At 41.8% G+C, this 21,719-nt stretch overlaps 2 protein-coding genes across 6 annotated transcripts in view; one reads left to right on the top strand and one right to left on the bottom strand.

The window, feature by feature from the left end:
• rnf157 (ring finger protein 157) overlaps positions 1–18,580 on the bottom strand; it is a 25,252-nt gene extending 6,672 nt beyond the window's left edge. Inside the window, exons 1-17 of one of the 3 annotated variants that reach the window (XM_085361538.1) lie at positions 17,780–18,580; positions 15,296–15,414; positions 9,316–9,404; positions 8,763–8,912; positions 7,249–7,366; positions 7,070–7,136; positions 6,934–6,977; positions 6,730–6,777; positions 6,492–6,563; positions 6,197–6,356; positions 5,424–5,536; positions 5,100–5,332; positions 4,597–4,696; positions 4,347–4,455; positions 2,249–2,463; positions 2,084–2,146; positions 1,928–1,976 (exon numbers count right to left, since the gene is read on the bottom strand). In XM_085361538.1, coding sequence (XP_085217664.1) covers positions 1,928–1,976; positions 2,084–2,146; positions 2,249–2,463; positions 4,347–4,455; positions 4,597–4,696; positions 5,100–5,332; positions 5,424–5,536; positions 6,197–6,356; positions 6,492–6,563; positions 6,730–6,777; positions 6,934–6,977; positions 7,070–7,136; positions 7,249–7,366; positions 8,763–8,912; positions 9,316–9,404; positions 15,296–15,414; positions 17,780–17,867 — 1,837 coding nt within the window. In that variant the 5' untranslated portion in view covers positions 17,868–18,580. The remainder of the gene's footprint in view (positions 1–1,927; positions 1,977–2,083; positions 2,147–2,248; positions 2,464–4,346; positions 4,456–4,596; positions 4,697–5,099; positions 5,333–5,423; positions 5,537–6,196; positions 6,357–6,491; positions 6,564–6,729; positions 6,778–6,933; positions 6,978–7,069; positions 7,137–7,248; positions 7,367–8,762; positions 8,913–9,315; positions 9,405–15,295; positions 15,415–17,779) is intronic. The other 2 variants (XM_085361536.1, XM_085361539.1) reach the window with 2 other exon arrangements.
• Positions 18,462–21,719, top strand: srsf2a (serine and arginine rich splicing factor 2a). 3 transcript variants are annotated; one of them, XR_014906480.1, is made up of 4 exons: positions 18,462–19,379; positions 19,712–20,054; positions 20,955–21,044; positions 21,547–21,719. XR_014906480.1 is itself a non-coding variant. In XM_085361541.1 (3 exons), the coding sequence occupies exons 1-2, from the start codon at positions 19,027–19,029 to the stop codon at positions 20,028–20,030; spliced, it is 672 nt and encodes a 223-aa protein (XP_085217667.1). In that variant the 5' UTR covers positions 18,462–19,026; the 3' UTR covers positions 20,031–20,054; positions 20,955–21,165. The 3 variants fall into 3 exon arrangements, 2 of the variants coding, with proteins under 2 accessions (XP_085217667.1, XP_085217666.1); XM_085361541.1 differs by lacking the exon at positions 21,547–21,719 and having other exon boundaries at positions 20,955–21,165; XM_085361540.1 differs by lacking the exons at positions 20,955–21,044; positions 21,547–21,719 and having other exon boundaries at positions 19,712–20,948.

Below are 21,719 nucleotides of genomic sequence, written 5' to 3'. Positions count from 1 at the left end.
ATGGAATATGATTTTCTTCCTTTTCCAGCATGGCCAGATAATAAATACTGAGATGTATCATATGTGTGAGTGCCTCATGCCTGCAGCAAGCCTGCTCGTGTGCAGAGTGTGTGTGCTAATAAGGAAGTGATGAGTGAATGATTGGCAGCTCAGCACAGAGACACAGACAGGGCACATTCAGAAGCCGTCTGGCAGCGCTGGTGCAGATGCACACAAGTGTGCGTGCAAACATACATCCTACAGCGCGTGTGCTCATTCACAGTCTGTCAGGCAGCACAGGTCCGCTCGTCTCCTAAAAAACTGAAAGGTCATTCAGTAACTCGCAGAGGTTGTTTCAGTCTGGCCCGAGGTATCACAACACACACACCCACGCGCACACACAAGTAATTTACATATACACGTTTCAAACCGTTGTCTAATTAAAGGTGACCTTGTTATTTTCGCTTCAAGCCTTACTGGTAATGGACGCCCACACGGTGCACACCACAACACTTTCTTTAGCACTCCACCGCGCTTGCCTTCTCTCTCTCATACATACATACATACATACATACACACACGCACTTCACACACTTGCAGACACATAAACGGCATCCAGGAGCAGTGCAGGTGGAGCATGTTTCATGATACAGAAGCTATAAAAGCAGGTGCAGGCAGCAAGGCTTAGAGTGTAAAAACACATAGATTGTACACTAACGCCAACAGCGACTACACAAACATTCAGAGAAATTCAAACCATGCAGATGCAAGTCAGCAGCCCTGTGTGGAGCAAAACCTGAATCTGATCAACAAAGGATGACTCTAGAGGCTCGTTTACTGTTAGTGAAAGGATGCTCTGATCGATCAGAATACTTATTTCAAATGACCAGCCTTTAATTCAGAATGAGGACACTTTGGAGAACAGAATAAATAAGTAAGAGCAAATCAACTGAGTTTGTGCTGCTTCATTCAGCTCTGTAACAACTCTGGGTGGCTGCTGACAAGAAAAGGGCTGGTTTGGTGCTTAGGACTGAGGTGCAGTTGGCTAATACTCCTACTCCTACCCTCACACCTTTCCAGCATTAACTTTTAAAACTCATATCTAGAAACTGAACTGTCTTTGACTATACAGGTGTAATTTACCCAGATGCTGCTACCAATACCCTGAAGCCCGTTGATGGATTTATCACTGCGGAAAGTGGAAGTATCATCACCGAGGTACGGTGATTACTGATAAAATGTCATTTTATTTATAGGGTTCATTCATAGGGTTATGGTACACATTCAAAAGAATGCATTCCTAGTTGCTTTCTTTCTAAGCTCCTTAGACTGTGTAATTAATGGTTATGATTTTCATAATGTTGGCTTTACTTGACTAATTTCATTGTGGAACCTCCATCCATACCTAAGAAGTATGCCTGCATCCTACAAGCTTACTGAGACACCTTCAGAGTCCTTTTCTTAACTAACACTTGGATTAACACATTTTAGATCATCACAGCTGTTAATGTCAGCATAAGACTTAAATATCACATACTGACTATAAAAGTGATTTAATTAGTAACAGTAACATCTTGAAGGCTTGATCAAAGCATCTGTAATTTATTTTGGCTCTTGTGGTCTTGTGAGCTCAGCCATCACTGTGCAGAAGATCAGATTCCTTTTGCAGACACGCTGCATGAGAAGCCATTCACTCTCATACAGATGCAGCCAAAATTGCAAGCATTTTGAAAGAGACTGCCCCATCTAGAGGACAGCTATTAACACACAACTCCATTACTTTGAAAGGGTTGGTATCACTCAGCCATGACACGAACAGATTTGCTATAATATGTAGTTTGTATGAAAGGGTGTATTTACTTTTTTGTTTCTCATAGCTTGAGAACAACAAATGCAAACAGAGATGAGTTGCCATGGGTGAAAGGTGAATGGTGGTTACTATAGTTACCTTTCCCATTAGATGGAGATGAGCAGTCCTCTTCAGTGACATCATTTCCCTGATGAAAATAGGAAGGGGGGGGGGAGCGTTATGAAACGTTGTAATAGGCAACTTAATTCATAAAATAAGCAATAATCACAGTCTGCTCATCACTGTGTTAGTCACCTCTGAGTCCTGATCCTCTACAGCCACTGAATAGTTTTGTTCCTTTGGCTCTTTGGAAAATTCCTACAAAAAAGAAAACAACCAAAGGGAAGCTTTGAGTACCGATGAGACAACAATTTATTTAAAACTACATGAATGTGCAGCTAGTTCATCCTCCATGCTCACCCTGTCTTGCTGTGACGGTCTTCGGTTCTCCATGGAGGCTTCCTGGTTCTCCTCGCAGTCCACATCTCCCCCCTCGTCCCCCCCGGGTTCACCTTCAGCCCCGGCCAGGTAGGACCCTGACATGGAGGACATGGTGTCAGTGCTGATGTGGGAGTGCTGCGAGTGGGACGAGGCCATGGACATCACTGACTGGGCCAGGCTGCTGCTCACTGGGTCTGGCAGACAGACGGAGACACACATCACGGTCCAGCTTTGGGGGGTTTCGGATGTTTGTGTGTTTTCGTTTTTCGGCTGCCAGGTTGGAAAAAACTAGGCCGTGTGTCCGCAAATATTATCAGCGGCAGAAAATGTAAATAGTGACTTGCAAAAATCATTCCAGCTGGAATAATAGACCTTGCTTTCTGGGTTTTGCTCAAAGGCCGCTCTGTAGATTTCCCAGGAAATTTCATCTAGTGGCACCAACACAAAACGCTGAGGTGGTAAACCTCTGATTTATTTATGCTAAAAGCCTTCATTGAAGCTGCCTTGAGCTCCTTGTATTTAACTTTCATGCAACATTTCTGAGACACTGAACACCATTTTGAGGAAAATGGGTTTCCTGGCTGGGTAGAGCAGCTGAAACCAACTTTTAGAACAAGATGGACTTAATTAACCCTGCATGAATGTTACAACAGAAAAAAAGAGTATAGCAATAACACCACACTATGGACAAGTTACCCTAAAAATGAGAACACTACAATTCTTGTGACTTTTATACCTTTATTCGGGTGTGAAAGAACAAGAGTGAGTTTAAGAGTTCGTCACAGCCTTTTTCTGTGATGGCAAACTTACTTTGTAATTGACGTCTTGATTATGACCATCATGTGTGTGCTTCCACTTAAGTAAATCTCTTATTAAGTGGACAACTTATGTTGTATTATGTAATTCAGGAATAGTGCAAGAAATTAAGCTGGACTCTAGTTTGTTTCCTATTACCTCACATGCTGGGTGTTGCACAAATTAATTGGCATTAGAGTTGATGCATTTTTTTAATCATCTGAAGTACGAGGGTGTACTAAACTTATTACAGAGTTTTAAAGGGGAAACTATAGAATGATCATAATGGGTGTAGACCCAGTGATGGCCACCATCATCATCACTTTCCCACAAGATTGACTCCCAACTTTTTGATAGCTCTGGTTTTAGAATTGAATTTTGATATCCATTTGACAGCCTGCACCGAAACAATGAACTACAAGGTGTATCGCGGCCATAAAAAGACTTGATTTGGATTGAAAAAAGAAGGGAAATGAAAACAAAAAGGATGCAAAGGTACCACACTGTGTACGTAATTACATTTAACAGTGAAGGAACTACTCCACTGCAAATCCCAGATTTAATAGCAAATGATTTTCAATCTTCTCAAATGTAATCCTTTTCAGTATTGTAGTGTTGCATAATAACACTTTACAATATACTTTGTAGTTTGTGTTGTATGTGTGTAGTACAGTACAGCCTATTTACTGGTACGGTCCAGTGCTTCGTTCCTGAATCGAATCGGTGATTTTATGCTCTTAAGTGACCTGATGTTGGCAGGTTTAAGTATAGTAAAAATGATCTCCACCAAAAAAAGCCGTTGCTGTTTCAAAGTATGGTTGTGTGTTTTTGTCCATGGCGATGCAAAAAAACCTTTTCTTGTTAAACATGGTTGATATAATCAGACTTGTGGTTTCTATAGGAGCACATACCAGCGTTTCACAGTGGCATAGATCATAGCAAGCCTACTTGCTATCACTGGAAAATTATGGCCCACAATAAAAATTAAGTCCAGAGTCACATTTCATGCATGATGAAAAGACTTACAGTGGCATCAACTATATAAAATGTGAGGCATAAAACAAAACCTTTAAAACCACACTTTGCCTTTAGAAAATAGAAGTGATTCACATCAGTTGCTGCAATTTTTAGAGCAACTCAAAATTTACATAACATGCATTATGCATGTTATCATGCTTATGCAAGTGTGAGTCACACAAAAATAGGCTTGAGGTGTTATAAAAAGGTAGGAAAAGGAGTATTTTGAGGTTTAGTGTGTGTGTGCATGTGTGTCAGTGTATACCTTCTGGGGAGGTAATGGTGGAGGAGAGGGGGGTGCCGGTGCAGGATGACTGGTCGATGGCTCCAGAGGAGGAGAAAGTCAGGTTCTCGCTGTCTGGAGTTACTCCACACTGTAAACCAACAAGAGCAAGCCGTAAGAGAGACGTTCACAACATGATGTGTAAACTAACGTGTAAACTCCCACAGCCGTAGGAGACATGTGACACTGTGAAAATGCATGTTCTCTCTGTGTATGTTTAACACACACATACCTCCTGCTGGTCCGCAGCGAGTTTGTGGCGACAGGCCTCGGATTCACTGCAAGACTTCTCGTCCTCCTCGGGAAGCACAGAGGAATTCTGGGAAAGTGACCTAAGACAAGCGACAAAGTGAATGTACATCAGAGAAAATAACACCAGGAGGCTGAAAATATTATGGAGCAGAAACTGAAATTCAATAGAGTAGGCTAATAATAATAATAATAAGTATTATTATTATTATAATTTTGTAAAAATGTGTGTGGAAAAATCTTTTATTTTTTCTCTGTGAAATCTACTTCAAGGTCCAACAAATTAAGCTACAGTTAGCAGACTTGAACTGAAAAAAATAATTTCTCATAAGAAAGAGCGGGGCAACCATAAGTTTTTTTTTATATGCTCCTATGATCAAAGCATGCTGTCCTAAGCAGCCAGCTCCACCCTTCTCGCTGATCCAAGCAGAAAAAACAAACATCAACTTTGACCAGTTTTCTCTCTGGCCTCACAGGCAGGCTCACTTTGAACCACTCTTCTTGAGTTTAAGAGCCTGGCCGGAGTTGGAGTGGTCCAGAGGAGAGAGGGAGCGAGCCGGGGCAGGGTGAGGCTCGCTGCTATACGGAGGAAGGGCTCCAGAGACGTGGCTGGGACCAGAGTGTAGAGGAGGAGGAGCTACTGAGGTGGTGTTGAGGGGGCCGTTCAAGGCCTCCAAGAGAGACACGGCCTCGTAACCAGGGGGGATGTGCTCTGATGCCTGTGAGGAGAAGAGGGCGGTGAGAATCTGAGTTCAGGATGACTGGAAATGATCACAACACTGTCTCTCTGTTGCGTGAGTTCTGTCTCACCGAGTGTTCCTCTGAGTCGGAGGTCTGGGAAGTGATGACGGGGTTAAAGCTGCTAGGTGACAGAGGACTGAGTTTCTTCCTAATTGCTCGAATCTGCAGCAAAGCTCTGAATGCTTAAAGACAAAGAAGACAGAAATTCAAACAATCCATACATCTACAAACAAAATTGAGGAAAAATATGATTTTAAAGGCTACAAACAAGATGAAGAGGGTTTGGAGGAACTGAGTTAATTATTATTTAATTGCCAATTTGACACCTTTACATTACAGATTGTTTGTGAACAAGTGTCTTCATTTTTGTTTGGCTTTTATCAGTTTGGGAAACACTAACCCTGTCAAAGTGTATCAAAATTTACTATATTTTTAAGTATTCTGGTTTTAGCTACAAAAGAAATGTTTTAGCACGAGAGGTTCCAAATCTCTCCTGCAGTGGATCTGTTCAATCTATGATGCAGATTTTACACTTTTTTCTTTTACATTTCTGATGCAGTTTCCTATAGTCTCTAGAATAGAAGCAGCTATTGTTTAAAACGTGTTTCCTTCCTCCCATATTTAATTCTACATGAAATCAAACAAGGATTTTATTTCTTTTTTATTTCCTGTAGTCTTTAAATAAATGAAAAACTAACTGAGTGAGGAACCATAGGATATTTATCCCCCTCAGTGTGCAGAATACATCTTGTTCAGCTAAAATATGAACTCGTTCTGCACTGTTTTCATTTGATTGTAAAACAAATGTGCCAAAAGATCAGTGTTTCGATATCTGAACTTACGCAGTCTGCAGATAGGGCAGCAGTTGGCCTGGTAGCGCAGGGTGTCTGCACAGGCATTGCAGAGACACAGGTGTCTGCATGGCAGGATGAGCGTGTCTCGTACATCAGACAAACACACAACGCACTCCGCGCTGTTGTCGCTGATTTCGTCGTCAGCAACCTGGAGACAAAAATCATCAAAACACTCGGAAGAAGTCGATTTGCGAAAGCAGGCAGTGACACTGATTTGTTTTGGTAGACTTTCACGTCACTTCTAAAGTGCTCTGAAACGCTTCATATGTTTTCCCATTTTTACCTTTGATTCCTGGCTGTTGTATTTGTTCTCGATCCCATAGATCTCCTGCAGTAGGTAACTCACTCCATCAACCTGGGAAAAGGAACACAGCGATGAATAAAGGCGGCCGCTCTCACGGGCCAGACGTGAGTTTCAAGGAGGAAATAAAGCTTTGGTGTGTCTTTGTCTTTCAAAAGAATGAAGTTGCTACACAAAAGGATGTAAGATGGAGGGAAAGAAGAAAGGCAGATGTATTCACCACTTGTTTCTGCTTCAGAGGCTTCACACAGTAGCTTCCATCCATGTGCTGGCAAAGAAGGCAACAGTTGTATGTATTATTAATACATCTGTAAAATATTAGCCTGTTTTTGGAGTTTAATATTGACAAGACATCATAACAATGAATCGTGATAAATCAAGAATAAATGATCCAAATTTCTGGAAATATAATTTTGGCTCTTACCTTTTCAAATGTAGCTAGCAGTATGTGAGAGTGTCCCAAATGATCTGCAAGGATGAAAATAAAACAAAAAACAAGTTGGTACATCTTTATGCATATTCATATGACATCACCAGTGTGACAAAGCACATTAGCTCACCTTCTCCCTCGTCTACAACAGCCTGCACAACCATGGGGAAGATTTCCTTGTCCATATCAAACTGCAGCTGAGGAGAGAAACACCGCAGATATCCATCTGTACAAACTGGCTTCATGCTCCAGCACAACCTCATGTAAACACACGTTTCAGTGATCGCGCTGCAGGTACAAGCCGCCTACCTCGTCGTCGGCCCACTCGCTGAGGTTGACGGTGTGTGATGGCAGACAGAACTGCTGGCAAACTCCCCTTTTGAAGTGTACCGTCTCAGACTGCAGTGAGCTGTCCTGGGGCAGGTAACTGCAGGAAGCAGATAGATACAGGTCAGGATATAAGAGGAAGGTAACAGGAAATGGCTGTTTCTATCTGCTGTAGCTGACTATAAGCAAAATAGGTAATTGTTTTTTAAATGTAGCAGCTGGAGAGGGGGAGTCTCATTTAAGTGTAATTTATTCTGAGTAAAGTGGTGAAAAAGCAAAATGTGCATAGGTCCTCCGTCCTGTTTGGACAGAAATAGAATCACAGCTTCTTATGCAAGATATGCAAACACTGAGCTGTATTTAAGATATGCGAGACCGTGCTGGCATAACAATTTTCTCTGCCACACTAGCCTGTTTTAATTTACACATTTATCTTTTTTCTTTAAGGATGCAGCAATGTCACTTTTTCTCTTCAAATATTTATTCAGAATCAGAAGCATCTTAAACGAATTGGACTCTGGTTCACTTTCCTCTCTGCATACAAAAAACAAAGCCTTTTAAATATGCAACACATAAATAGGCATATACACACTATATTCACATATATTTAGCTTTGGTTGTCAGCCACAACTTATCTCAAACTCCAAACTTCCGTGTACGCTAATTTCAAGTCCGCATGGCATTGCAGAGAAGTCACTGGGCTCACTTTCATGTAAAAACACGAGTCCATAGCTGGTCTTCATATGTTAATATTAACCAAAAATGAACATAGTGATTCTGTTTTCCCTTGTAGGCTAGTAGATATTGCTGGCAGTGGCAAAAAAGAGAAGAAGCACAAAGCGAAAGTGATCAAATCCGAAATTAAAACAAGGGCACTCGCTCTATGGTGAGAGCTACACGCCTCCCACATTTTTATGATCCAAGCTGAAGATTTAGCGAAAATAAAATCAGCAAGACGGCATCAGCACTCTTTTTTTCCTACACAAAGCAAACGGATTCAATTCAGTAGCTCTTCATATTTTTCCCCTGGTCATCTACACCACAACCGCAGTTGCTCTATGCACCCACCAGTGGGGCCTGAATCACACTACCACAGGCTCTGTTTGGGCCACAAGTGGATGTTTAGAAAACAGAAAGAAAAAAACACACACACACACATAGAAGTCGATCCTGTCTTTGCAGCAGTAGTTTTGTGGGGCGAAAGTAACCTGTTGCCACTCGGAGGAAGAATCTGTGTTTAATGTGGATCAGTGTTTTATGAAAACACAAGCCAGAGTAATTTGTGCTCAACTCAAGAGTTTACGGACTCTCGATTCTAGACGGTTTCGCCAGAAATAAGCACAAATAGAAACACAGCTGTGATTACGAGACATCTGGTTCTACATAACTGGAACAAATTCTGCAGACTAACACCAGATATGCAGTTATAGTTCAATAAATGATAAATGGACCGGTTCTTATATAGTTACTTCATCAGGAAAATGACTCTCACTCACACTGGCACTCCGTTGTGAAACTCCTCTATGGCCTGGTAGTAGATGGTGATGGCCACCTGTGTGTCAGCATCAAAGGTGAACTCGACATTGTAGCAGGCTCTGGTCTTCCCCGCTGCTTCGTCACCGGGCAGCTTCAGGTCCTCACTGCACCTGGATGAAAAAGGGAGAATAACAATGTCAATTATTGTTTTAGTTTTGTTTGTTAGTCTATGATTATGAAGTTTTTTTGTGTGTGTTTGCGAAAAGCAAAAAAATCTGTTTTATAGAGTGCGATAAATATCTCAATAACGTAAATCATGGTTAAATAACTTGTATATATGTATTTATTTGCCTTTGGCTCTAAACTCAGCACAAGCTTTCATGTGTATCCAGGCCTCTTGTATGTCTACAAATAACAAAGATTTCATCTCGCAAAAAAATTAAAACAAATGAAATCAACACGCATAATTTGACACTCTCTCTTATATTTTTTGCTATGACTTGCTCCCTAAAAGCAGATCTGCTGACATAAAATTAGACCAAGGCTGTGTAATCAGTGGACAGATGTGCGTACCGTACGAGTCGCAGTGTGTCCTTTCGAATGTTTATAAGGCTTCGTAGCGTCTTTACAGGTTCCTGAGGTGGAGGGGCTGCATACGGGAACTGAAACAGAAAGGAACAGAAAACAAAAAACAAATTATAGATGCTAAATACATGTTATGATACTGAAGAGTACTACCATTCATTTTCGTCTCGACCGCACAACATTCCTCTCTTCACCACAGCAAATTTAGGGCTGCATGATGACCCTGGCTGCTCCCAGTTTAACCTTAACACAAAGATGTTTTTGGTTTGTCAGCACAGATCTCGTCGATGCTGACAAGTGCTGAGCAAGAGTAAAAAATCTGCCCTTGCTGTGTCTTTCCAGGGATGGGCCTGACACTTCAGACAGTGTTCGGTAGGTTCCTGAACTTGTGTGTAAAACAGCCCAGCGTAAAACTGAATCTACTTACAAGACAAATGGCTAATTGACAAGAATATAAAGACTTTCTGTGATGGGTTAAACCTTGGTGTAAATTAACACATGAGCGTGAAACTTGACCCTATTTGTGGATCACTGCTCAGCACTCCTTTGTTGCGTGTCTGAAGCCAAAAGTTGCTGAATTAGCGTAAGCGGAGAGCCGAGGTGGTTTAAGGATCTCTGGAGGATGTGGTCAGATACCTCGACACTACAACCCCCAAATCTGTACGCCTCTGTGTTTAAGTGTGTTTGCGTGGCTGTGAATGGCACCGTATTCAGCACTATTACACATCTGGGCTCAGCAGGAGTCACGCCTGTAAACCACACAAACAAACACACATCGAGTAACAGATGCTGAAAAGAGCCATTCATCGGGAACTCACGGGCAATACTGTAGGTCTTATTAAAAATCATAAATATCAGAGCAACACTCTGCACTTCCTCGCACACTCCCAGAGTAAAATCAAAACCCACAGATTGTTTCTCCTGTTCAAATAAAGGCCAGTGTTGTTCAAAGAACCCACAGGTCAGTTTTGGTATTGAGAAACTGTAGAAAAAAGCTCAGAGTGACACCACTAACAAGCTGATACTAGGCTGTTACAGTGTTTACAATGTTCACCATGTTAGTTTAGCATGTAGCATGCTAATATTTGGTAGTTACACTTTGCAAAAGCTTGTCCTAAAGCTAGACTCCTAATACTAACTCTATAGCAGGCACCACATATTAACCACTCAGGAAATAATACCTACACGAAGCCTCGGACAGCTGAACCTTAAACTCTTCTCTTTGATCAATTTAATTTAACATTTTCCAAATTCTTTCCAGAGATGCTCAACCTCTAACAGATTTTTTCCATCCATCTTTATTTATAAAGCACCATAGCTGACACAAGGTGCTGTAAATTGGAACTAAACTAAATCATAAAAATACATAAGATATAAATAAAACCATAAATATAAAAAAGGCAAATAAAAAGAAACCTAAAACAAGAAAAAACTCAGTTTCGCTGGGCCGAAGGTCAAAGAATAAAAATGGGTTTTAACGTGCAAGGGCAGGTTATTCCATAATTTAGGAGCAACTCAAACTTGCACAAAAGTAATTGCACTGAAATATCTCCACTGACCCCTGCACCACTTGACATAAATTACCCCGACCATTCGTGCTCATTCTGATGCTCCTTGGACTTATGTCTGTGCTTAAAATTGTCGGTGCTCAAATTGTCCGTGTCATCATTCTCTGTCTGTCTGTGTCACCCGGTGCTGTGTACTTCTATTATATTATACTGTGTATAATGACAATAAAGGCTTTCAATTTCAATTTAATTCAATGGCAGAAAAGGCCCTGTCCCCTCTGAGTGTCCTCCTAGACCTCAGTACTTTCAGGAGCAGCTGGTCAGCTGACCTGAGAGACGTACAGGGTGTGTATGGATGAAGAAGATCAGAGCGCTGAGGCAGGGCAAGACTGTGAAAGCGTTTAAGAACAGTCATAAGAATTTTAAAATGAACAGGCAGCCAGTGCAGTAAAACAGAAAACATTTCACTCTTGCCAATCGCCTTAAGTGATAAAAAGTGGACTTCACCACTGCTCTAATTTAAAATCACTGTCCAACTTAAAACCAAGGTCGGTAATGACAGGTTTAAAATAAACTTCCAGGGGTCCCAAATCAACAGAGGAAGACTCACAGGGACGACTGGGTCCAAACAGGAACACCTCGGATTTTGTTTCATTAAAATTTAAAATGTTTAAATTTAAGATTGCTTTAATGTCATCTAGACAGGCCTAGAGAGGTTTTATTTTATTTTATCTTTTAATTAAAATTTGTGTAGAATTCATGCTGTTGTGCATGACAAAACCCATGCACACTTGCCCTGAAAATTTGCTCATAGTTACCGTGAACATGTGGATTTGGAACATGCCAATTAAATACTTGTGGTCATAAATTAAACCCAGCAAGCATAGTTGAAACAGTATTGTGGTTACGAGGCAGACTGCCAGACTGATGCTGTTTCCCAATCCAACAGTAGACTGGTGTGTCTTACAAGGCAGAACATATTGATCATATTATTGCATATCTAAAAAAATAAATAAATGCTGTAAATGTGACTCAAAATGTATCTATTTGTAAAAGACTTTTTAGAGAGAATGTGCTGCTGGCTGTCCATTCTACACATTCTAGCTTTGGCTGAAAAATAGTCCCAAAGTAAAAAATTGTGCTGTGATCATTGGCAATCAAGAACAACAGGATTTAAACCGCAGGTTTGGAGGAGGAGAAAGGAAAAGGCTATAACAATACAGACAAATACAGTACTGTGCAAAAATCATGAAAGCTTTGTTGTAATTTCTTTAAGTAGTCTTCAGGAATAGCTCTCTAGGCTTCTTGGAGGACATGCAAAGGTCGTCTTTAGATGTTGGCCGATGATCTCACACTGCTTCAGTAACCTTTAGGTGCAGCCTCTGGGGAGGCCAGTTCATGTTGATAATGTTTAACTATGTTGTTTTCCTTCCAGGTATGCTTTTACTACACTGAGAGTGTGCCAAGAAGGAGCGGCTGCAGCCTATCCTATCTGTTACAGGGCAAGAGTCAGGCTGCACCCTGGACAGGTTCTTAGTTTGTTTCAGGGCAAACACATAGAAACAGACCCAGGCAACTTTAAAAAAGAAAATACAGGAACGTCAGGCTCCTTTCATGTTCCAATCTGATATTTGTATATGATACTATTCCAATCCTGACACAAAATCTGCAGATACCTAAAGTCCTGATTCAATAAAAGGACTAGGTGTTACAATCCCTTATAATACATTGCTTCAAATAGAGAAAGTCTTGAGGGATGGCTACTATGAGGAAAGGCAGGCCAGAAGCTTTACCAGCGGGACCCATCATCGGTTGTGTGTCTCAACTTCACACGGTCTTTCGGCCTTTTATCACAAATTATTCTACAAATTTTTTATTTATTTTTACTTCCTTGATTAGGTTTAGGGATTATAAATCCTTAGCCTAGCCTTAGCCTAAATGTTCTGGAATAATAATGGAAATGAAAAAACTTATCAAAATCCTAAAAATATCAAGCTGATGAGTGGAAGTCAGTGATCACCAAAGAACTTGTGATTCATCCTCTGTGAATTAGGAATGCCTCTGAAGAATCTGACAACAACCCAAAGGTACTGGATTCAAAGTAGGCCACCTAACCATTGTTGCCAACCCGTGTTGTGGCTAAAATCCATTTTGCATTTGTGCTGTCCAGCCAGGGCACTCTTAAAACAAAATCCCTAAATATAGCCACGTCCATTATCCTGTTTGTCGAGTGGTGCGGGAGACTGAGAACACAACAACTGCGGTTGGATTTATGATTCCACAGCACCATCTGCTTCGAAACCACCAACCATTATATAATGCTGGTAAAGCTTCAGACACACATACAAGAACAGAAAAAACAAAACATCACCAGCTGAATTCTGAGCCCACGGGAGGATTATAAACACCCATATAATCGGGAGAAAAACTGCACTCCTAATTTTAGCCCCAGTCTAGACAGAAACAGCACTGCAACTGCGATTAGCACACAGAGCTAGATGAAGCCCAGTCTTTCTGTTCCATATCAGCTTCAATTTATTCCAACATTTTAGCCCCTTCGAGCCTTTTGGACTGTGTTAAATTCTCTTTTTCCTCTGCGGGTTTGAGCTCTTTGCAATCTGAAGCTCTCATTAGTTTGAACTTCAGGTTCATGATTAGGTTTGCACGCACCCACCGGAGGGACCATCACTTATCAACGTCTCTGTAGACGGACTCAGCAGACTCTCATTTCATTTTTAATTAGTTTGACAGGATGAGACGTTAAAATAAATTTCAATCAATGACAGTGTGAAAGACCGGTAATTGCCACTGCAGGAGTCAAGCCTGCTGAAACTTATCAACTCCTGTTTAATAGGAAGAAGACAGCAATACCATTGATGCTGAAGTGTTAAAGAATCAATTTTTCCATCGATCAAATGCAGAAAAATGTTTTTGCTTCTCAGATGTGCAAATTTTTAAGACTGGACACATTTAAACATTGTCTTCTTGGAAACAATGAATATCCTTCATTTTCATTTCTTTGTTTTTTTTTTTCTTTTTTCTTTTTTACATTTTATTGTGTAAAAACTTGCTGAAAAACCAAACGTATCATCAATCAATCCGGTTGTTCAGTCTGACGTCACTAGCCGTGTCTGGGCCTAAACTCCGCTGCAGGTCCATATATCAAACGATCACTATGGCATTACTGAGAGTTGAAAAACTGTCTAAAGTCTTTCATCTTTAATAAAATGATCAGCGTTCTGCTCTACCAGGTGTAACAATTGAGTTTAACATCCAGGCATCCATGAAAACGGAATTTATGACATTTAACGGAGTTAGAAGTTAGCAGGGAGTTAGCTCGCTAGCTTCTATCTAAATACAATATAGCATGTCCTGACTGCGGGGTTTTGGAAACAAATTCAAACGTACAGCTCTGTTATCACTTCCAGCATAAATGAAGACAGAAAACTAAACAGCAGTGACGTTTGTAGGGTTACTGAAGTTGGGCTAGCTGGTATATAATGATGTGCTACGTGACCGCTAGCGACACAGCTGTGTTAGCATAATACAAACAAGCTAACTTTATTTCCACTCGATAAAAGTTAATGTGAGTGTTCTCGGTGGTCAGAAACAAATGTAATCGCATGGCAGGATGCTGTAAAAGGACCAAACTTCAGCCAGGAGAACAACTGAGATAATCCATCCACAATACGAGGTTAGTCATTCATATACTGCTGCATGGGCTGGGCTGTAGTTACATCCTAAGGTTTTAAAAACTGAGCTTAAATAAATGATTAGCGGTAATAAAAGCCGAGGGAGGTCAACAGTGATCAGTGACTGTTTTAGGAGCTTTTTGAGATCAAATAGAAGAAAATACATAACATTAAACATGTTAACAACACAAAAGCCATATTAAACGCAGACTACTTTAGACCCGGAAGTAGGATTCGTCGCGTCATCACTGAACAACCGGATAGAAAACAAAAGGAGCCTTTGTTAATGTTTGATGTTTTGTCCACGTTTAACATGAACATCAACCATTGTTACAGTATCAAAAGCCACTTTTTTGGGTACACAAACATCTAACAGCCAATCACATGCTAGTATGCAGTGATCTGAGGCATATAATTATTGTACATTATTCAAGGAAGCCCGTTAAAGTTCAAACTGAGCATCAGAATAGGAAAGAAAGGTGATTTACCTGACTTTGAGAGTAGCATGTTAGTTGGTTAAGTTCAGACTAGCTGGTCTGAGTATTTCAGGGTCAGAATTTAGCATAAATAACAGTAAATCATCTGTGTTACAAAGAATTAAGGAAATTCTGAAGGCAAAAGGGGGGTGTAAATCAGTACTAGCAAAGTGTAACTAACAAAGAAGTACAAAGGAAAAAGCATGAAAATGTGATAAGAAATTTCCTGAGAAACACCCCAAATTTTTGCTTTTGACATTATATTTTACTGTTAGTGTGTAAAAATACCTACCGCTACTGGTCTGGTCCCCAGGAAGTTAAGGTCTGTATTCTCCCCAAACAGGTAACCCTCCGGGTGAGTGGAGTCAAACTTCTCTCCCCCCATGATGAAATGGCTGGCAAAGTAACTCCCTGCACAACGAAAAAGAAGAAATAAGAACATATTTATGATCGTTTATTACGTTTCAATGTACATGAAAACTACATATACAAAATGCAAATTGATGAAATCATTTTCATTGAAAACTGAAGGAGCCATGCGAAATTACGCTGCTACAAACTGACACTTTGCGAGTCCTACCCATCTGGCACTTCACCGACATAAAACATTTATACTTCCTATAAATCTCTGAGCCTACATTCTCAGTATTCACAGATAACTCGCTGTAAGAGCCAAGTAATCCCAAACTGCATGATAAAATTACCTCATCCTGTCCCTAAACTGGCAGGTTAGACAAAATGACCGAAAATAGTGAAATAAAAAGCTGATGACTAAAAGACTAATGCTGGGCTGTTATTGTGCTGTAGCTTCTATACCTGTTTACCTAGACTCAAGGGGGATGGCAGCTAGACTAAATGGACATTCTGCTTTTTAATAACAGGTTAGGCTAATATCATAAGACTGTAATGGAGGTTTGCGGTCTCTAAATAACATGCTGGGCAGTCGAGTCATGTTTCTGCAGGGAGGACATCTGGTCTGGCATTGCTGGTCTGAATCTGGCTGCTTGGTTTTTCACACTTATTAAGACCATACAGGAGGATGAGGGTTTGATAGTTTGACCTTAAAGCCATTAACATAATAAAGGGGAAAAACAGCCTAAGCGATGAGCCTGTCTCCCTCTCTCTTCATCACTTTATTTACAGCAGGTGGGAGAGGCGACCTGGGCTCAGGCTCTGTCACCAGATCCCACAGACAGGAACTAGGGCTGACAGATCGGTTTCGCTGGCAGCAATAGCCACCTCTATCCTCCCTGCCAGCATCACCACCACTACTGCTCCAGGCTACAACCGGGGCTGTTATATCACAAATTTATATCGCCTACGACTAACTCAGCTGCTGTGGCAACAGCGGGGCTAATGGCAGCCACTTTTCTTCCCTTCCATCCTCATCACAATGAGCACACGATGTCAGGATGAATCTGAAATATTACTCTGATGTTTCTGAGCGTGAGAAAACTCATATTCCCGGATTGTGTTGCAGATCTAATTTCGTGGGAGATTTTATTTTAATTTATGTAGTCGCATTTGACAGATTTGAACAGCAATACGATTACATTTTCTAACACAATGCCTGTTTGGTATTATTGTTAATCCGGGGAGGGGGCTGGACACAATGCAGCAATCAGAAAATATCAAACACGACAGACTGAAAACACACAGGTCAGTCTGAAGGAAAGGGCCACTTTATTAGCTGGGTCGAATGAGCGTAAGTGACCTGTGCGGACTAATGTTTATTCATTTATTTTTTTAAATGTAAAGAAAAGGTCTTCCAGATATATCCCATAATATGGCATTTATATTTAGTCTGACTAAATTTATATTTAGTCAGGAAAAAAATATCTTGGGAAAAAAAGGAAATAAATGATCAAAACTAAAAGACTCCACAGAGCTGAAGGAATTAAATTATTATTGATTGATAATTATGTTGCAACTATTTTGATTATTCTTTTAGTAAAAGTTTCCAACTTCAGCTTTTATTATGATTACAAATTATTTTTTGTATGAGTCATTCATTTGATTGAAAACTGTAAACTAGCCATATTTAGATTTTAGACATTTTGAACTTGTATTTTACAGTTGAAATCACAAGAACATAAAATAATGCAAACATAATTGACAGGCAGTACTGGGTGGACATTCACAAATAAACTGAGATTTATAGTTAGTAAATTAACAGTTTTAAAAATGCATAGATCATCACAGCTAAAATTCAAGCTTTAAACTTTAAAATATATTCTAATTTGTGAGTTTTATTTCTCAAAATGAATATATCTGACTAGTCTTTTAAATGCCATCCATCAGGATTTATTCCTTTCCACAGCCTGATTTAGTCCTAATGCCAACCAGATGCACCAAAGGAAAAGCCAAACCCAGTTCTGCCTGCCAGTTTCTCCTATTCATGAAAAATTTGAAGTTGAATTTTCATAAATACGTGCAAAGGACAGTTAGTTATAGAAACATAGGGGTGCTGCTGCGTGTTGCTGTCCTTCTATGGATGTCACTACAATGCTGCAAGATGAAGAATAAATTAGAATAAATCATCTAGCACATAAATATGGGGTAAATGGAAAGCGCACTTTTAAGTGGGTGGAAAGGTGGCTCGTGAAAAACACCGGTCTCCACAGGTAGCCGCTCCGGGTTAAAGGCTGAAATGCCCCTGCAGGCCTGTAAACTCACGGGATACGAAGGTGATGTTTTCCCTCCAGAATAAATCATCTGCAGCGAGTTTTAGATAACACTCACCCAACCCAGTCCGACCTGTTGTTTGGTGACTTACCAGATTTCGGTGGATAGCGGTACACCGAATTGGACGGGATGTCCACTTCTTCCACGCCTATGTTTTGTCTGCTTGTTAGAGCTCCCATTTCCAGTCAAATAAAGACCGCACGGCTTAACGGGCATAACACTTCAGGTCCGCTTTGTACGCTGCGTCTCTTTACTCCCTATCATTTAATCCAGTTCGTGCTCCCCTGTCCATTACTGTCGGGTCCGAGCCCCGCCGTGAATGTGACCGTTCCGGGGATTAGTAGTTGTTCTCTTGCTGCTTATCCCTCCCTGGCCAACAGTGCAAGCTTGTGTTTTGAGGCAGAGAACAGCTGTGGTAGTCCCTTTAACTGCGGGGAAGCGCTTTCGTGGTACGCCGCAGTCGTTACCGAAGCGCGATCCCCGCTCCTGGCTTCACTTTACGGGCTCGTTTGTGGAAGAAAACGGCGATGTGCTCGTCTCCCGGCCCTACTGGATGTTGATCGTGTATTCCCCCCTACCGGGTGCTCGTCGGTGCTGGATCCTGTCAGAGAGCTCTGTGGCTCCCCATGACGTCAGCCAGGCACAAATCCAGACCGTGGTTTTTTGCGCAGTCCCCCTCTCTCCTCTCCAGCAGGCGCTAGTGACGAGCCGCTTTATAACGTGACCTTCCTACGCCAAATGTGCAAGCAGCGCTGACTGCAGTGCAGAGAGAGGACGGCGCTGTGGGATACACGCCGAGCCGAAAACAGTGTTACTTGCAAGACTTGTGCGGGAAAACGAGTGAAAGCTGAATAATGTACGACAAAAAAGCTCAGAGAGCTCACGTAAATCAAGCTGACATGGATCCGGTGGTAATAGCAAGTTTGTGGAGTCTACATGCTAAAAGGAAAAAAGGTCGTTAACTTTTCACAAACGGCGAACAGGGGCGTTTTAACCCAACTCATGGAACAAAGGCAGAAATAACGGTCTGCAGTCGCCGTTACAAGTAACCTCCTGTCCACAGGGGGCAGTGTAGCGTTAAAGTGACTCTTGGGACAGCCAATCAGAGGAAGCCAACACGGGTGCAAAGAAAGGGGAAAAGGAAGGGTCCTTGCCGCCATTTCACGTGAAAAACAGCGCGGTGAAAGAAACGAGCAGAGCGATACTATCAGAAAAACAGCGAGATTTCAAATTCAGTTCATCAGCTACAGCTTTAACTAGCATTGTAGCGGATTAATAGCACGCTAGGGTCTAAAGGTTTTTGTCCTAATTGGCCTGCTTAGTTGTCTGGAGAAGAAAATGAGCTACGGAAGGCCGCCGCCAGACGTTGAGGGGATGACCTCCTTAAAGGTGGACAACCTGACTTACCGAACTTCGCCGGAGACTCTGCGCCGAGTTTTTGAGAAATACGGCCGTGTGGGAGATGTGTATATCCCGCGGGACAGGTACACCAAGGAGAGCCGAGGCTTCGCTTTCGTGCGGTTCCTCGACAAGCGCGACGCCGAAGACGCAATGGACGCCATGGACGGCGCGCTGCTCGACGGGCGGGAGCTTCGGGTTCAAATGGCTCGATACGGAAGGCCGCCAGACTCCATGTACAGCCGGAGAGGCCCTCCGCCACGGAGATACGGATACGGACGCAGAAGCAGAAGGTAATTTAGGTCGTTAGTTTAGCGCAAGGGACTGTTTACACTAAGCTGTTTGCAAAGCACATGGTGACCTAAACGAAAGTAGTTAGCATTCTTCCACTATTTATGTTTACCAGCCAAAGATTGCCTGGTAATCCTCACTGACAAGGTGGCTAGAGCGCAAGGTAGTTTACAAATGCATTATTTGGTATAAATAGTTGTTGGTAACTTAAATATATTGTTTAGTCGTGAATGAAAACAGAAAAAAATTACTTTCACTTTTTCCTATTTAAAAAAAGCTGTAGGACCTTTACTGGCTAAGTTGTTATATTGTTTCTCTCTCTCTTTGTCTGTAGCCGTTCAGCCAGTCCTCGCCGTCGAAGACGTAGCCACAGCCGGTCCAGGAGCAGAAGCCGCTCTAGATCTAGGAGCCGCCACCACTACAGCCGCTCCAGGTCCCGTTCCTACTCCAGGTCAAGGTCCAAGTCTAAGTCCAAATCCAGAACCCCTCGGCGAAGCAAGTCAAAGTCGCCCTCCAGATCTCGGTCCCGCTCCAGGTCCAAGTCAAGGAGTCGAACCCCAGCTTCCAACAGAGGGTCAAAGTCGAAGTCCAGGTCCAGGTCCAAATCCAAGAGTAGACCTAAATCCCCAGAGGACACCGGAGCAGAGTCTTAACCCAAATGCAGATGCAACATGACGGTATAAAGGGGAAAGGGTGGCTTATATTATTAGTTTCAATTATACTAACTAGGGTGGTAATCAGCACCAGTTGGGTTTGTGTTCTGCAGTCTTTGACATTATGGCCATTTACATACAAAGGTCTGCAGAATCCCTGATATTTGTGTTATTTAAATAAGAGTTGGACTGTTGTAGCCAACAGTCCTAGTTCTGTGTGTGCTTTACTTTGCTTGCATGTCCAGCCAATCTAAAGCATACACAGGCAATGGGAGATTGGGATATTTGTTGAGTATGTATGGGAGGGAGTGGGTGGTTGGGACGTGTGGGGGGGTGCTTCACTCAAAACGTTCACCTAAATGTGGAATTCTTTCCTCCAAGCTGCGGAGTCCTGTTTGCAAAGGGAGGAGGAGATGGGGGTGTTGCAGTGTGAGAGCAGTTAGTGTGTGACCCGCCCATGTGACCTGCCTGTTGCTGAGAGCGATGGCAGGTACTAAGGAGCAGGTCAACAAGGCAACGGTGGTTGCTATGGAGCAGGTCGTCATGGCGGTGGTTCGGGCTGTCAGTTGGTGTATGAGGTGGTGTGGTGAGGTACGTTCACAGGGACCACAGGCAGATGCACTGTGGTGTCCTCCGCCTCTCACAAAGGGAACGGACCCCGAGGTTTGTTTTTCAAATATGCCCGAGTGTAAGAGACTTGTTAGAGCTAGTTTTGGGGAGAGGAAGCGTGTTTTTGTTTTTAACTATTGTGACAATAAATAGAAATGTTAGGCTTATTAAGAGAAATTAATGTCCATAGAGCCAGTTTGATGTGTCAGGAGAAAGATCAGTACAGAATTACATGTTATAATCCAGGTCAGCTGCAGGAGTTGATGTAACTTCTGGGTTTGGCTCTTGCTAACTCTGTTCTGTCTTTCCTTCCAGATCTCAAATGATTGATGCTATGCTGAGGACATCAGGAAGAGTCTCAGATTGAAGTGGACTCAAATATTGCCACTGAATGCAGACTCAAAGGTTATTGGAACTTGGTCTAACATGTTTTAAATGTCTAATTTGACTTGATCTACCTAAACAAATTCTGTAAATTTGGCATGATTTATCATTGTTTGTAAAGCTGAGCTTATTCAAAGGTATTTGTGAGGGTTTTTTTTTTTCTTCCTTCATTTAAATTTTCTTTTTTCACTTTGATTTTTACACTTAATTACTCTGAACTAAAGATTTTCCTCCAGTGAAAACCCTTGTTTACACACCCTTCCCAGTTAGCTATGGAAAGTTTGAAGTTGCTTAAAAAAAAAAAAAAAAAAGAGGGGGGGTGTTATTCAGTGTATTTACAGCTATGTTTTACCACTCTTACTTGGAAAATGGCTTGTTGTTCAGTGACAAGCAACCCACTTAATTTGTGACTTGCTAATCCAGCAGCATGCATTTTTCTTTTCTGTCAATTTTTTTTTCTGTCTGGTTAAAGTTGCTTTCCTATGACTCTAACCCTCTTTCTTGTGTATCTTTTGTGCACTAGGCGCAGTTGTGTAGCAGTTGAATAATGCTGGTTAGCTGTTAAGATGCGGTGCAGTGCGGTGGTGACATGGTGTGGCGTGTTGCGGTGCTGAGTGCCCGGTGTGTTCCGGGGCTCGACCCTCCGCTGCTGTTTGCCGGTTTGTAAGCTCACAGGTGTGGCAGATCATCCATCCT

Source organism: Diplotaxodon limnothrissa, linkage group LG8 (genome assembly GCF_057381915.1).
Source record: "Diplotaxodon limnothrissa isolate DT_005_m linkage group LG8, D_limnothrissa_male_GT1.1, whole genome shotgun sequence".
NCBI classification, from domain to species: domain Eukaryota; kingdom Metazoa; phylum Chordata; class Actinopteri; order Cichliformes; family Cichlidae; genus Diplotaxodon; species Diplotaxodon limnothrissa.
This window is presented reverse-complemented; position numbering and strand designations above follow the sequence as displayed.